General features: G+C 33.8%; 1 protein-coding gene across 6 annotated transcripts in view; it reads right to left on the reverse strand.

The window, feature by feature from the left end:
• Window positions 1-3,044: 3,044 nt before the first annotated feature.
• The window catches only part of FXR1 (FMR1 autosomal homolog 1), a 57,657-nt gene continuing 44,173 nt past the window's right edge, over window positions 3,045-16,528 (reverse strand). The window contains exons 12-18 of one of the 6 annotated variants that reach the window (XM_032483684.1): window positions 15,941-15,998; window positions 15,791-15,853; window positions 10,898-11,101; window positions 8,784-8,984; window positions 7,951-8,031; window positions 4,266-4,357; window positions 3,305-3,475 (exon numbers count right to left, since the gene is read on the reverse strand). In XM_032483684.1, the coding sequence (XP_032339575.1) occupies window positions 3,305-3,475; window positions 4,266-4,357; window positions 7,951-8,031; window positions 8,784-8,984; window positions 10,898-11,101; window positions 15,791-15,853; window positions 15,941-15,998 (870 nt within the window). Of the gene's footprint in view, window positions 3,476-4,265; window positions 4,358-7,950; window positions 8,032-8,783; window positions 8,985-10,897; window positions 11,102-15,790; window positions 15,999-16,528 lie in introns of all 6 variants that reach the window. The other 5 variants (XM_032483691.1, XM_032483670.1, XM_032483674.1 and 2 more) reach the window with 5 other exon arrangements.

Here is a 16,528-nt window from a genome sequence, read left to right on the forward strand (position 1 = left end):
TTAGGGGATCCGAACTGTTTAAAAGCAAAAGATAGGAAGACTGAATGAGACTTTACAATGAACATCCTATTTGTCCTTCAGAATTTTGCTAAACCTGTAGATCAGTTCAAATCCAAGTTCCTTGAAGCCTTCTGGAAAATCCCAGTATAAAAGTAATTTTCCTTTACTCATTTCCAACAAATCTTGACATAGGACTTAGCAGCATTATAAGCAGTTTTCCATTCATCTGTCTTTAGTAGACTAAGCTCATCGTAGGCAAAGTCTGAGAAAACTAACTAGTCCATTTCTACCTCAAAAAATGTCAGTTTGCAGGACACAAATACTATTTCCCAATCTAACTGCAATATTCAGTTAACATCAATTTGAAGAGACCCTTCTCAAGTTAAAACACTAGACTCATAGCAAACAACAGCTACAAAAAGATGACGTATCCCAGCCACAAAAGAATGGCTGACGTGAATGGAAATTCAGAACAAAAAGTAAAACACCGAGTGTTTCCTTGTTCTTTGGGTTGTTTTGCTAACCTATATACCTGTACTTTTTTAAGAAATTATTTACTTAACCAACCTCCCTCAGCCTTGTCCTAAGCAATGTCTCAGGTAAGTTTTCATTACAACTCACTGGTTCAATATACTTTTTCTTAACTCCACATTAAAATAGTTAACTACTTAAAATTTTTGTGTATCCCTAGTCTAATTTTACCAGTGGTGACTGACCTGTCAACAGATACCCAGACCATTTTGCAAAACAGTTTTAGGCACATGGAAGGCTTAAAAGGTGATGCCAAAACCCAAGAATCCTAGGCTTCCCAGGGTTTCAGGGAAAGATCGTTTTTATCCCCATTTAATATCAACTCTTACTTCCTTATTTAGTTCAGATATATGACTTCACATATATATACTGAAACTACTTAAGCCATATAAGACCTTTAGGGGTTTTTCTGCTGGCAAGTTCTACCATAGCATCATCTCATGTAACTAGTAGCCAAAAAAGATGCACCCCTCTCAAAGTAAGTTTGGAAGGCTACCTATTAACAATGAATGGATACCTCTGGGGAGTGGCTTTTCACTTCTGAATCTGAGCATGTGCTATTTAAAAAAAAAAAGCGCCTCTTGGTTCTACAGTACTTAAATATACATGTTTTTAAGGACATTGGGTTTATTAGTCTTTTGTAAATAATGAAATTTTAATACTTATTGCCTATTTAATAGTTCTAAAGAACTCTGTGGGCTAACCTATTTTTTTTTTAATGGTTTTGTGCTTCTTCCTTTCCCATTCAGTTTTTACAGAAGGATTTTAGTCAATCTGTCCCACATGCAAGAAAATGAAAAATCACTTTCTTTATGCTGTATTTATCAATTTGGGGATCAGTGAAAATTCTTCTCATAGCTTATAGTTAATTTATAACCCTACAATTGAAGAGAACTAAGAATAAAAAGGCTAACAATTTTATTTGTCTCTAACTTTGACGGATAGGAAGACATTTGTGGGCAAATTTTTAATCAGGATATGAAATTACTTGATAGTGTACAAGGACTGCACACCTTACCTAAAAATTCTGTTATTGGGGGTTTTAGGAAAAAGCATTTAATATCATCACATCTTAACCTCAACAATAATAAATTTGAGGGCTAGGGCTATACATACACTGACCTGGCAAATATTTTTAACTATATACTTCAGTCATAAATTAGAATCACTTAGCTTTTTTATGCACATAACAAATTAACACAAATTATGCACATAAAAAACACTTCAGATACCAAATGGACAAAACCAAGGGCAGTCTGTCTTCCTGCTCAGTATTCTTTATCTAAACACTGTGGAACAAAACCTTCCCATAAATCCAATTATTTGGTATCACCCTGCAACACACTCTCATGCGAAAGTCTTTATCTTCAAAAATTAAGCCACCTGACTAAAATATTTACATAAAATACAATCATCAGTATGAGACCCTTGACAATTATTGTTGAGAATCAAAAACTAGTGATATTCCTTATTTTAAAATTGTTCATTATACTTCTTTATAAAAATAATTTTAATAGAGAATCAAAGGCAAAAAGTAAAATGCTAGATTTTACCACATCGCCTTCCAAAAGTTGCCTATGATGAGAATTTTGTTACAGACTTAGTCCTAATATTGAATCTATGATCAATACCCTAAACCATTCTGTTCTAACAGATTAAGTTTTTAAGTACTAAGATTTCAGAGGATTCATTACAAAATGATTAACTGACCAACTAATATTTTAATACTACTTATAAGCAAGTATAAGTGCTTCTTCAAAAGCAATCATAATATTATTCTAGGCCTTTTAAGTAGCTCCAACTACTTTTCAACAGTTGGTATAAAAACTAGAAAGTTAAAAATCAGCAAATGGTAGATCAAAGTTTATTTACTACCTGCATACAAAAACATATTGCACATCAAACAACCAAAATCAAAAAAAAAAAAAAAAAAAAAAGAAAGAAAAGAGGAAAAAAAAGAAAAGAAAAAAAAAGGGGGGGAGGAGGGTTGGGGAAGAAAAGGAAAAGATACTCTATTGAAGACTAACATGTAGTTTATACAGAATAAACCTTCTGGAAATTGATCTTTTCAGTAGTTCAGGTTATGTCTGAATGGACATGACTAATTCAGCTTAGTGTTTAACTAAAGCTATGTTTGATTTTTTTTAAATACTGTACACTTTAATAAATAAACCAAACAAAGCCTCATTGAACAGTCACTGCCAATATCACCCAGTGTCCCTGCAGATGAGAGTTTAACAAATGTATTCCAGTGGTCTGCAGATTTTCTACATACAGCATTTTAAAAACACATTAAAACAGACCAGTTTCCAGACTAAACTAATGAAGAAATTACAATTCAGTGCAAAATATCTTAGACTGCATTTCATTCTAGTTTTCCTCAGGTGAAGAAGTGGTTGCATATTATTAAAAATGTAACAAAAGCAGCTAATGCTTTCATAAAGAATATTACGTTAGGGATCCCACCCCACCCACCTCCCCCGTTTCTGCCATATTTTGAAAACAAAATAACATTTCCTATAGCCAGCAACTTTTTTAATGTTACATATACTATTCTCAAGGCACATCTGATGATATATTTTATAACACAGTAGGTGTCAAAGTATGTTTAACATATGATTTCTTCAGGATCCCTCCCCTTCCTGAATTCCAAATGGAGGAACTGAAAGTGCGATGTAAAGACTGGCGATCCATATTCTATCTTTGGCAAGCTTGTACAAGCACTATTGTAAAATGTAATGTAAAAGAACTGTAAACTAGGAACTTCTTCAGTTTATGAAACACCATTCAGGACTGCTGCTTCTTGAGTATTTTCTTCTTTTAAGGTATTAATCTTTTCTTCTCCTGGAGTACGCTGTAGCTTAGAAATTTCATCGCCAGAAGCACTAGTTGGGCCATTTATTGCCTTTTCTGAAGGACCATGCTCTTCAATCACATCTTTTGCCTGCCAAAGGGAGACAACTTTTTCAACTTCTTTATAAATGAAATCTACAGCTGAGGAGGAAAACAGCTACATAAACATTAATTAGCTAATAAATAATTTGTTTTATATACCACAATGGATCAAAGAATTAAAAGGTTCTTAAAATTTAGAACAAATAACAACGTACTCCACCTCTCTGGGTCTTTCAACTCTTTATATCTAATACCTAGCGGTCCATAAACCACAAGAACCTGTACCTATTTACCAGAAACTTGCATCTAATTTCAGTTTAACCACAGGAGAGCTCACCACGTAAAAGATATAAACAGTAAATACCTTAAATAAGGCAAATAACCACCTACTTACTCACCTTTTTTTTTTGAAACTCATATTTACATATCAAATCCTTTAAAGTATTTAAAAGAAGTGAAACTTAAAGGTCTAATCCATCACTGAGAAGAGGTACATACAGCCTATTGCTCCCCCAAATAAAGCCAACAGTCTCCATGCCCAGTATCTTTGGGCAGACTGAGTTTTACAAATACTATTTAGAGTTCTGACTGAAAAGTATTTCAGGTTCAAGCATGCATATCTTCAGTTACCTGGGACCAAGAACAACAAGAGTACTCTTTAACTAGAATATTACTCGTCTAGTTGGGGAAACAAGTGATCACACAGTAAGTTAAGAAGTAAAAATAAAACTAAACCATACCAAAACAAACAAACAAAAAACAAACCAAAACAAAAAACAAAAACAAAAATCCAAAACAAAAAACAAAAAAAAAAGACCTACAGGTTAAATTCTCCTTACCATTTCTTTCTTGTTTTTAGCCAAAGTTTCCCTTGGGAGGTTTCTTTGTCTGCTCTGAGACTCAGCTCTAGAAATATAATCTGCAACTGTGACTGTTGAAGATGAGAGAAAAATTACAGGTGTTGAAAAAATATTTCTAAAGTTTATTTATGGATAAAGAGTAATTTTACTTTTAAAATAAACTAGTGGTGGGTTACCCAATTTCAAAATTTTCTTAAGCTGGGTACCACCTCCAACCAAAAACAAAGCTTGAAAAATGTGCCTGTGATTTAGTGCTGACAATAGAAAAATTTCAAGCTGGAGACTGAGGAAGTCTACATTAAAGTCCTCTTTCACAAGAATCCAGCCATTTGCTTCTGGTGAGTCTACAGTTGTGGGCTAAATTTGTTATAAAAATCCACAACCAAGAATAGGAGATGCAGCATTCTAAGCCCCAGACAGTGTTTACACTTTTGGGGGGAGAGGGGAAGAATGGGGCAAAATTGGTGCAAATCATGGTGTAGCAGGCTTCAAGTTGAAATTTTCATCAAAGATGTAAGATTTACTCAGATATTAGTTGTTCAATTTTTTTTAAGTTTTTTATGTTTTTAAAGTACAAATAAGATACCCAAGTGTGGTATTTTATGGTTCCTTTTTAACATTTCACACTAGGAACCACTCTGAGTAATCTTAAAAAAAAAAAAAAGAAAGAAAGAAACTGCAAGCAAACTAAAGATGACAGAATACCAATCTAAAAATGTGGACATTGATTATGGTGGGAAAAGCGCCACCATGAATTCAGTAACAACCCCCTTTCCTCATTTTGCCAATCTTTCAATCTTTTAAGAAGCTGACTGAAAACTTTTATGTGTGTGCAGTGACAGTAGGGATACAGGGAGAAGACTAACCCAAACTCACACCCTACTGCCAACCCAACTGCAGAGAATGACCTCTGGTCTGCAGGTACTTGTAAGTGGGCTGGACCCACTCTTGTAAGCTCAATCCTTTCTCTTCAAGGACTTACAAGTTAGAATTCACTGATTTTCAGAAATACCAAAATAATCACCCTCTTCCTTTCAAAGAATTATTTTTCTCTCAGAAACTGTTGGGGGAAAAATCCTGACTATGTGAAATACAGTGTATTTTAAATTATGGGAGCAAGTAATTTATGTAACAAGTAAAACTCAAGTAAATTTAAAACTTAAAGTCACTATGTATGGGGAGAATTAGTCTATCAGGTTCAAATTTTATGAAAATAAATCACTTTGATACAATAAAAAGCTGGATAGTATTACAATTCATTTTTCTTAAGAATTAACATGCTAGCACCTTTATTAAGAGCAAAGAACTTTCTAGAACTATTAAATGTTTTAAATCTCAAGAAAACAACTTGAGAAATACACTTCTTTAGAAACACTGCTAAAGATGTTTCCTGTCTAAAATTCTCTTTTCTTCCAAATTCTAAGAAACTCAGTGTGTTTATTTTGGAGTTTTTTTCAATCATTTAAATTCACTGTTAGTGAATTTACAAATACATTTAATAAGTTTCCAAAATTGGGGAGGGAGATACTATCAAATACACTTCATCATTATGTCCATGTACATGGGAGCAAAAGCATCCTAGGAATTATTCTAGTTTGGAGAACATGTTAATGAATTCATTGTTTTCATGGTGCCAGCCCTCAGTGATACCTGGGAGAACTCAGCTACTTGGAAACCCTGCTGCATAGACACACGTACTGCTAAGTTTCAACAGTGACAATTCTTAGACCCCTTCATCCGCTAGGTACAGACATGGAGAAATATACTTTGATGTAGTTTAGCAATTAAGAGGCACTTAGCTGGAAAGGTAAAAACTTACCAGTGCCCCTCCCCAACCAAAGGGAAATAAAAACAAAAATAACCTCAGTTGATTCAAAGAAACACCTGTTTATAGCCAGTCTTTATAATATAAGCTACTTAAAAGTTCAAAGCAAATTAATAAATATTTACAATATCTAGGAAAAAAATTTAAGGCAATTTGTGCAGCATGATTTGGACTCTAGAATTTCCTCTAAGGTTCAAAGTTAATGAACTGGACACCAGTATACTGCACATTCTAAGTATAATAAAGAATGTTCACAGCTTAATTTATACCAAGGGCAACAAGAACAAATTAACTGTATATTTCAGAGAATGCTGACATTAACTTTAGATGGAAGCTGACTTCCTATAACTGCTGCCGGGGGCAAGGAGAAAGGAGAAAATGATGTGCTTGTTTTCCACCTATCTTGGTGTGTGTGTGTTTTGTCTGGGGATAGGCAGGCTGAGAAAGGCATTCTTGCATTGAATTCTAAAGAGAAAAAGCAGTAATTCCAAAGAACAGAGTAAAATAGGAATAAATGCAGAACACAAATCACTGTCAAATTATTAAAAACTCCAAATTATTCAAGTTTTGATTAACACCATGCAGAAATCTCTTCCTTTAACAAACCCTTTCATGTTACTTCCTTTGCTATTTATGTCCTTTGACTTAGTGATGAACCACCACCCATCTAGTTAATAAATTATGTTGTAATTTATCCTATATCAAGCCCATACTTATAGCTTAAATCTTATTTATAAAATATAGCCAGAAAGTTTATGCACTGCTATGCCAACTTCAAAAAACAAAACAATCTCTTCATCTAAAAGATATTTCTAAAACTAAAGAGAAGTTTTCAAAAAGAAGGGAAAATAATAAACATTTTCTAGGAAAATTTCTATTTTGACCATATTTAATTCCTTTTAAATTTACAACTATTTTTAAAACATGAACTTTTTTTTTTTTAAGAGTGGGAACTAATACCCTTAACCAGTTTTCTCAAATGTCTCTACAACCACTAAACTTAAAATAGTAAAGATACTGGAATTTACAGTCTTTATTTGGGGAAAACACAAGAATTTGTTTTGGAAAGAATGCAAAATTGATTAGTTTAAAAGGGGTTTATTTCTGGTGAACACAATTTCTTCACTGTGGGTATACAGCATGATTCTCTGTACATATGAAATGGAATTATGTTCGAAATAGTATAGACAACAGCAAACAAGTTTCTTTGAAGTTACTAAAAATTGTATCTACTTAAATTAACAATCTAAAGCTAAGTAAGTACTATTAATTTGAATAGTTAGTAGGTTTAAGGGAAAAGGCATCACACTACAATAAACAAACAAAAACATAACATGCATTCCTCTTATTATGAAAAAGACACTTTTCAAGTATTTTTCTCATTTATACTTTTTTTTTTAAACTGTGGGTATTAGAATTCCCACAAAAATGAGGTGCTGAATCCAGATATAGTAAGCAGGCACCATGCAAAAGCTGCCCAGTTTTGCCAATCAACCTCAATCACAATCTATAATATAGTCCCTGGCATTGGCAGGCCCCAACTCAAGTGTGTAGACTCTGCCAAGTGGACAAAATAATGATCTTCTCAACAGTATTTCAATGTAAAAAACTGAGACACAACATTAGTTCAATTAGACAGGTTACTAAACATATGTGAAGGAAGAATGCATTTTCTTAATAGTAGTCTTATTAGTTGAGTAAACAATTTATGCAATGCACATCTTGAATGTATATGCACACATGTGTACATGTCAGTATAATATATTTAGGAAGCAGACACATGACAATTTTTTTTTCATGCTTGTGACCTGGTGTTGTCAACAGGTCCACTCAAGTTACCTGGCTGTCTATCTTCTGCCTGACCCCTGAAACGACGCCTGCGGCTACGATTGCGTCGCTGGGGTTTTTTTTCACTATCATCTGTAATTGCAAAGTTTACCATGAACTATTCTGACAAAAACAAAGCAAAACACAAGGCAAAAAAAACAAAAACAAAAACAAAAACAACCACACAAAGACAAAAAAAACCCTAAAAAACTTCTTTCATTTAAAGATTGAAGGAAGGAGAAAGAGAACCTTTTAATTAAACAGTAAAGATAAACAACACACATTACTCACAGGAAAAATACTTCTGTAGTTTTAAGCATTCCAACTAAATTAAAAATGGAATTATTATCTGGAAATTAAGAGCGTTTTAACTCTTGATTAAACAAACTCTAAGACTTAATTTAAATTACCATCATTCAGGGATAAAGTTTTCCTCTCCAATACTGTTAAGTTTTTACCAAAATTAATGACATTTTAGCCCTTTGGAAATTAATGCCTACTCAGTATACACACCTTCATTAGTGTCATTTATAGTAATATTTAAAAAGACAAGATGAAAGCCCAATTTTGGTTTATGAACAGTGAGACTATTCAGAGCCTTGCAGTTTGAGTATTTATATTGTTTTAATGGCATCAAAGGGCACTTTAATAAACCCTCCCAGTCTCAAAAAAAAATTGGCCATACAAATCTGAGAACTAGACATTTAAGACAGACACAAAGCCATCTACTTCGTCTGAAGTAAACACTGTGAATTGCATATGTCTGGGATCTTTTTTTGCAAAAAGCATCATACATTAACAATATTATACAATAATATATGTCTTTTCCCTAAGTGCTTACATACCTAGCCCATTTTCATTAACTGAAGCTGTATCAGATTCAGTCATCCCATCCATCAGAACAGCATCTTCATCAGTCCTTCGTCTACGAGACCGCCTACGACGGTTAGTACTGTGATGAGATTCGCTGGCATCAGTGTCTGCAGTCTGATCTGATTCTGTATTATCAAGTAAGCTGTATGGATTGCTGTCTGGATCTTTGAGCACTATATGCATGTCAGAGGCAAGAAATATTCGTTTAAGAGAGCTGCATTTATTAGGAATGTTTTGATCTACATTGAACTACATCAATTAATGATAAACTTCAGTTTTCCCCCAATAAAAGTATACTCTTGTCTTCAGATAAAATGTTTTATGTATCACTATTTTACCTGAAAAATAGCAAGTATGAAAAAATTTTAAATGGCGATGAAAAATTAAAGCAGATCAGGACACCTTGACTTTCTACCATTTCTCTTTGACCTGTTTTGAAAACGTATTAGGAAATAGTATATTATAACACGATATTTTTTACATTCACATTCCTAACTAATCCTATCCAGAGGCTAGAGAAATAAAAAATGAAGAAAAACAAATCAGCTAATATGAATTAATCCCAGAAAAGCTTTTTGTCTCCATAAATGAGTTCAAGGTGGCTGCTGCTGCTTCATGCCAATGTTGATGAACTATTTCCAAATAATACTCAACACCTGCACTCCATGACATAATAGAAATGCCACTGTGAACTGAAACAAGCAAAACAAGTCTACACAAAAATGCACACTGAGAAGTTTGAAATTCTAACTGGTTATAGGAAAATATGGAAATGAATGTTGACTAGTATTCCCATCTCTAGAAAACAAAGAGCGAAGGTGGGGTAAGGTGGGGTGAGAATGGGAAAAGAAAGGTTTTAAGATACAGTTCAAAAGAAAAAAATTACCCATCTTACCTATGTGCATTTACTGCCTCCACCAATCAAATTATAGAAGAAATTCACCTAATCACGATTTTTCCTAAGTTTCCTTTGGTAACAGCTAGCAAGCTAGCATCTTTACAAAAGACACTAAGTTTATCCATTAATCATAAACACTATGTAAAGTACATTTATTTTGTAATTCGGCATACTATTAATTTTATAAACCTCGGTAACAGCAATGTACTAAAATTTATAAACTATTTCCCTTAAAGGCTATAAACTAAGTTTAGGATTTAAAGAATATCAGTGGAACTAAAGAGTACCTTTTTAAACATCTCTAAAAAAACATGCTAGGAACAAGTTTTCTGGTAATTTGTAAGCATGTTTGGTTATATGTAATTACATATACGTATGTTCTATAACATTTAAAATACTATATAAACTTTCATAGGATGTACATTGTAACATTAAGAAAAGAGTGGTTTTCTTAAAAGTGCCAGATAATAATATGTTAAGGTTACATCCCTGATAGAATCTAGTCCATATATCCCTTAACAATTCTCCCCCCAGCACATTGCTAAGCAAGAACATTCTGTCCAACTCCTACCAATTCCATTTAAGTTATAGCATTTCAGCTTTCAGAAAGATATAAGCAAAAGCTGGTTGGTTATACACCTCAAATCTCAGTCTTCTGAACACTTCTCTTTAAAGGTCAATTCCTCAAACATTTAAAAGAAAGTTTTAAAGAAGGTGATTTCCCAGTTTTTCCCTGTTCCCCAAGTGGTACAGAGTATAGCAAAAAATGTTTTTCAGTTAATTTTCAATACTAAGTATACAAAAGTATTTAGAGCTCTGTGTGCATTAGAATTCTCTGGGTCTGTCTGGCAAACAGAAATACATAACCCAAAAATTCTAAGCGGAAAAAAAATTCTAATCACCTAAGCCCCCAAAAACTGAATGGATAAAACATCTGACCAATGAAACAGAGAATCAGCCAACTAAAGTTACTCTGACCTGAATATTCTAGCTAAAACCTCACTGAGAAACACTCTATAGGGCTTTTCCTTATACTGCTATGTGTACATACGTTCCACTATTTTCCTCAGTCAGTAAAAAGTGGAAACATGAACTTCCAAAACTGGGTGGCCCTGGGAAACAAATTAACTTGTATAAAGTTATACTGTTTACAAAAAAAGGATGCTGACATAGTACATAAAAGACTACCAGAACTGATGGACGATTTGCCACCACGTGGTCCACCACGACCTCGACCCCCTGAAACACTTCTGCCTCTTCCTCCTGGGCGTCTCCTGCTGTCACGCTGATGCCGGCTCTCTCGATCATCTTCTCCTGCCAATGACCAATCACTCAGCTCGTCTTTACGCTCTGATTCTGTTTCAGATGGATTAGACAGCTCAGAGTTTGTACCTTGGGAAAGAAGAGAACATGAGCCAATTATAATTCTATAAAAAACAAAGTAAAATCATTCATAATTATTTCCTACAATTCACTGTTTAACCCTACTGACTGGCTGCTCTGAAAAAAGGAAAATAAAAATAAATTTGCAATTTGTTAACTAAGAAATAATGAAGTGTTTATATTATATACTAGTAATGTAACACCTACCAGAGTCAGACTAAAAATTGTCTAGATGTGCAGAAAGTCAATAAAATTTTACAGAAAACATACAAAACATTTAATACAGTATGAAAATGCACTTTATTAAGGAATACCAAAAAATTTTTTGCCCATTTTTAGGTTTTTAACAAATTGTTAGCATAATAAAAATAACCATAATCCAATATTTAAAAGCAAGTTTAATTATATTTATAAAAATTAATAATTTAGTTGTATAGTGTCTTCTACCATTACTTCACTGATTCTAGGCAGCACTTTTTTCCCCCACATTTAACATCTCTGAAATCAAGTATTTCTTATAATTGATGGTCATAAGATGGGAGTGTATATAAAATAACAGTATGTTTTAAGCATAATAATGTCTTCAATTAGAAGAATACCGTATGTGAAATCACTGAACAAATTTTAGATGGTTATTCTGAGAAGAGACTTTAAATTTGAAGCCATTACCAGTGAGACAAACATTCAGATTCACTTTAAAAGTTTACACTATTTCTAACATACCAATGAGTTAATTTAACAGTGACCTTTTAAAAATGTAAACACTGCAAAGACTCCATAAAAGCCTACAGTATCATTATATCACAATTAAAGTGTCAGATTTATATGAGCCAATCACTATCATACTTTTCCCTACTTTTATTCTTTGTTAGTCCTGGGATGGTACTTCTTCCATCCTTCTCTTGTATCATACAGGTAATCTGCTTTTCAAAAGTTCACTACACACCACTTTGCTTTCATAAAAGACCTATATTAGTACCTGTTTTCACCAACCAAAAGAAATCCAAAGATTTTCACTTCCAGGAAAAAAAAAAAAAGGCACAAAGAGAAAATAGCGTTCAGTATTTGTTTTAGAGTAAGCCATCATAGATGCAGCGAGCACCCCAGTGAAAGTGGCACTGCCCAGATCCTTCCTAGGGAACTAAACCTCAGCATCTCAGCATCAAGCCGCCATAGCTTTGAACTTTGTGAACATCTATGCTTTATCTCAATTTATTTTGTGCATCTATTAGCAAGATGTGTCCTAAGGTAACTGCTTCTTCACATTATGCCATTTCAGCTTAAAATAGGTTGCAAAGGAACACTCTACTTTCCGATAGTATGGGAAATCTATACATTCAAATATATGTCCTTCAAAGCCCAGTTCAATGTCTTTAACTTCAGATCAATTTAACTGTGAACAGACCTCTCCACTTACTTCCTTAAAAGTAATGTGCATCTATCATGCTGTACTGTCATGTGCTGTTTTCTATCTTTCTCCGTTTGGATTTACTTCCCACTTGGTCTGTAATATATTTAAAGGGTAGAGCTCTGTCTTAAACCTCTAAATGCCCCCAGAAGCCTAGCAATGTGCATTATCAATTTCCTCTTGATAAATGAATTTGCTGCCTGATTTTGAAGTTCCTTTGCTAAACTCCAAACGTGAATGACTACATGATAAGCTAAAAATACCCTATATTAACGCCACAGTCATTGATGATAAAAGCAAACCAAAAGATTTTCAGATGCACAAAGTTGTAAGTACTAAGGTACAGGGAACAAAATGTAAAGTTTAACAAGTGAAGAAGCCTACCAACTTTCTTTCTCCTTTAAAGATAACTCAGTCCATCTTTTTTTCCCTCCATATGCCATTAAATATGGATGTAGCTAGTCAATTATGTAAGAATGGATTCAGTAGCAAATTAGAAGTACATTTCAGGAAAACCACAGCAAGCTTCTATTATTCACATAGGAGTCTTTGTTAAGAAATGTTCTCCCAAAACACTTATTTTTCCAAATGACAAAAAAACTTCATTAACTGATGTCATGGTTTAGTGGAAGTAAGGGCAATTTATCATTTCATAAGAAGCTAAAAAAAAAAAATTACACACATATATACCCTGCCTGAAAACATAACCAATTTGAAGGTAGTTGAGTAATTTTTAAAGATTTTAACAAAAGTTCCTATTGAATTCTCTTTAGAAATACAGTGTATTTAACTCAGCATCAAAGCAAAGAAACTCTTTAAGTTTAACCTAAATCTAGTATTCAAGATACTTAAAGAAGGTGTCTAACTCATAAACAGATTTCAGTAGATAAAGACAGCTATTAAGGTCAAAAACACAAAAAAACAGAAAGAGCTAATAAACTGAGTAGTGCTCCACTTTCTTAATATTAAACAACCCTTAGCCAATTTTGAGATGGCAAAAGGAACTATACAGATTAATTAAGGTTAAGGATATTGAGATGGGGGGATTATCTTGGTAAGGTCAAACTAATCACATGGGTATCTGTGAACCACTCCCAGCTACAGAGAACCAGAGAAATAACAGCATAAGGATTCTTCATAGTTACAGGCTTATAAGATGGATGAAGTGGGGATGGAGAGGCATAAGCCAAGGAATGAAGGTGGCCTCTAGAAGCTGGAAATGTCAAGGGAACAGATGTTCCCCAAGAGCTTCCAAAACGGAATACATACATGCCAACTCTTAGACTGAGACTCCTATCAGATTTCTGACCTACAACTGAAAGACAATAAATTTGTGTTGTTCAAGCCTCTGAATTTGTTACAGAAGCAACAGAAAACAAATACTCTGTTGAAATCATTGCAATCATTCCAATCTCTCAATTTTGTAAAATGTAAGTTCATGAATCAAAAAAGGTGGGGGGGGGGATGTTAAAAATGACTCATGAAGCTGATTCAATCTTAAAGACTCCAAAAGATAGAAATGTTTTAAACAGAATTTTAAACCATATTTTCCTGTAAACTTCTAAAATCACCTTATGAAGATGGTTCACATCCTTTTCAATGAATATGTATGCTAACGTCGTATTTCACCAAATCCAACATGCCATCCATTATAAATCATAGTACTCTGTGTGCCATTCAAGAAAATACTGCCAGTTAAAGTTCTAAGACATCATCCATTATAAGACATAGCAACTTCAGAGATGTTATATTGAGAAAAATAGCTTATATATATCATCACCTAAAAATACTTCTGCTATTAAGTGCACAAGAACACCTATAATCAAATTCAAATGATTTTTATTTCTCTGGAGCCCACTTAAGTTCAACAGTTATTTCAAAAAATACAATGTTACTAGTCTGTAAAGATTCAGAGGTAAGAGTGCCATCTACTGAACAATTTATATAGCTTTCTTCACTCCAAATAATCCCCTCCCATTCTCATTTATTATCTTCTGTCAACAAAGCATTTTGCCAGAGTGACCTCTCATCAGTAAGTGGTCTCCCCAGAGGCTTATAAAATTCTTCAATAATTCATCACCTGAAAAGCCAAATCTGATTATTTGTACTAGTAACGTATACCCCTAAAATCATTCAGTATGTACTCAATTTCTATTTAATTACTGGCTGTCTTTTGTATTAAATGTGTTTTCAGGAATGCAGTATTTTCCAATTCTCAGTCCTTCACATACAGACACATTTACTGGAATTTTACCTTTCAGGTTTCAACAGAGGGTTAAATTTAAAATAATGAAAAGGGTGGAAGGGAAAATTAACTCTTCAACTCTACAACAAATGCAAGATAGCACAGATTTACTATATAACTCTAGCACTGGTAGATGACTTCAGTCAAACATGAAATGTGGATGTGGAATCTGCACATTGTAACCCTTCATGTACTTCTACTTTCCCTAAATGCCTTCTATTCTGGAATAGGTGTATGCAAATATTTTCCCACAGCAGTTAGGATGAGCAAAGAGGAGTAGAGAAGAGAGAAGGGAGGAAAAAAATCAGGTCACAGCTAAGATCCAAGTCCAAATGTAGAAAAATGGAAGAACTCCAAAGCTGAAGAAGAATAAGTAAGAAATTTAGGATTAGAGAATCAATGTTCATCAACTGTCCACCGGCCTGTTCCTACATGAGTCAGGCCCCATCCTCAGTGAATGTACTTTAGAAAAATGTTTATTTATAAAATGTTAATTAGTTCCTCACTTTTAAAGCCCTCATAATATTGAAATGCTATATGACACGTATTCCATATGTGAGATATTAATATTCAAAACAGCCAAATGAACCAATAAAGTGTACTTTTAAAACTAGTACGTATTTGCTACATGCAGTCTAGGCACAGTGATTAGCATAATTTCATGTTCACTTTTCCTAGAGGCTAGGCAAAAGATAAATCCTAGTAGTATCACTACCATCACAAGGTTTTTAATGGAAATTGTATACAACTGTATGAGGGAAATATGTGGAAAACAAGCTGCATACATATTTATTCTAAATATTTAGAATAAACATGATCATGAGCTATAAACTTAACAAAAACATTTCATTTCATTACACTGCTACTTGAACACTACATATCTTTTACTGTCATTAATACAGAGTATGCTGTCACAACTATTAAGACATAGACCTCAGAATCATCTCCTGCCCTCAAAGTCAAAAAGTGATGAACTAAATAATAATAAGCAAAATGTACTGGAGCACCTCAACTAGTATTACCCCCAAAAAAAATGTTTTATTACCATAACCGGAGGTGTAATTAGGGCCCCGACGACCTCTGCCTCTTCCACTATAAGACCTAGAACCTTGTACAGAAGAGACGGTACTTTCATCAGTGGCATATCCTTTCTCTTTTTCAGGCCCTCTGGTGGAAGAAGGTCTGAAACCCATACCAATCTGTCGTAGCTGTTCATCAATCTGTAGGCGTTCCATTCTTAGCTGTTCTACTTCCTATAATCAAAACAAAAAAGTGTAAATCTTACATATATTTTTTTTGTCTTCCTAAAGCCTAGAGATCAAGCTATACTCCCTACCAATAAAAGAGGCTGCGATCTGGGGCTGTTATTAGGTAAAGTGTAACTGTGTTCCTAGTGAATTTATGTTTTAAAATGTCCCAACCATACTAAATGCAAAAAAGACATGGACTCTCCTCCTTTAAGGGAATGTTTACAGACAAGCATCAAAATAACCTAGAGAATGTTTAACAGTCAAGTGTTAAAATAACCTGTTTATTAAATAGCTAATGATTACACAGTATTACCAGATCTAACCCTCAAGGAGTAAAAACTGCTAAAGGAGGTAAGGTACCATTAATAACCTGCTTTCCTATCAAAATAGTGACACACTAGAGTTGTCACTTAGATGAACTGGGAGACTTGGTCATTCAGAAATTAAGGTCAGAAACAAAGGTAAGGTGTCTAGAGAAAGCGCTTGGCTAAAAGGTAGTAGAGTTGTGGAATATAAAACATGGAATGCCATAT

This window comes from Camelus ferus, chromosome 1 (assembly GCF_009834535.1).
Source record: "Camelus ferus isolate YT-003-E chromosome 1, BCGSAC_Cfer_1.0, whole genome shotgun sequence".
Classification (NCBI taxonomy): Eukaryota; Metazoa; Chordata; class Mammalia; order Artiodactyla; family Camelidae; genus Camelus; species Camelus ferus.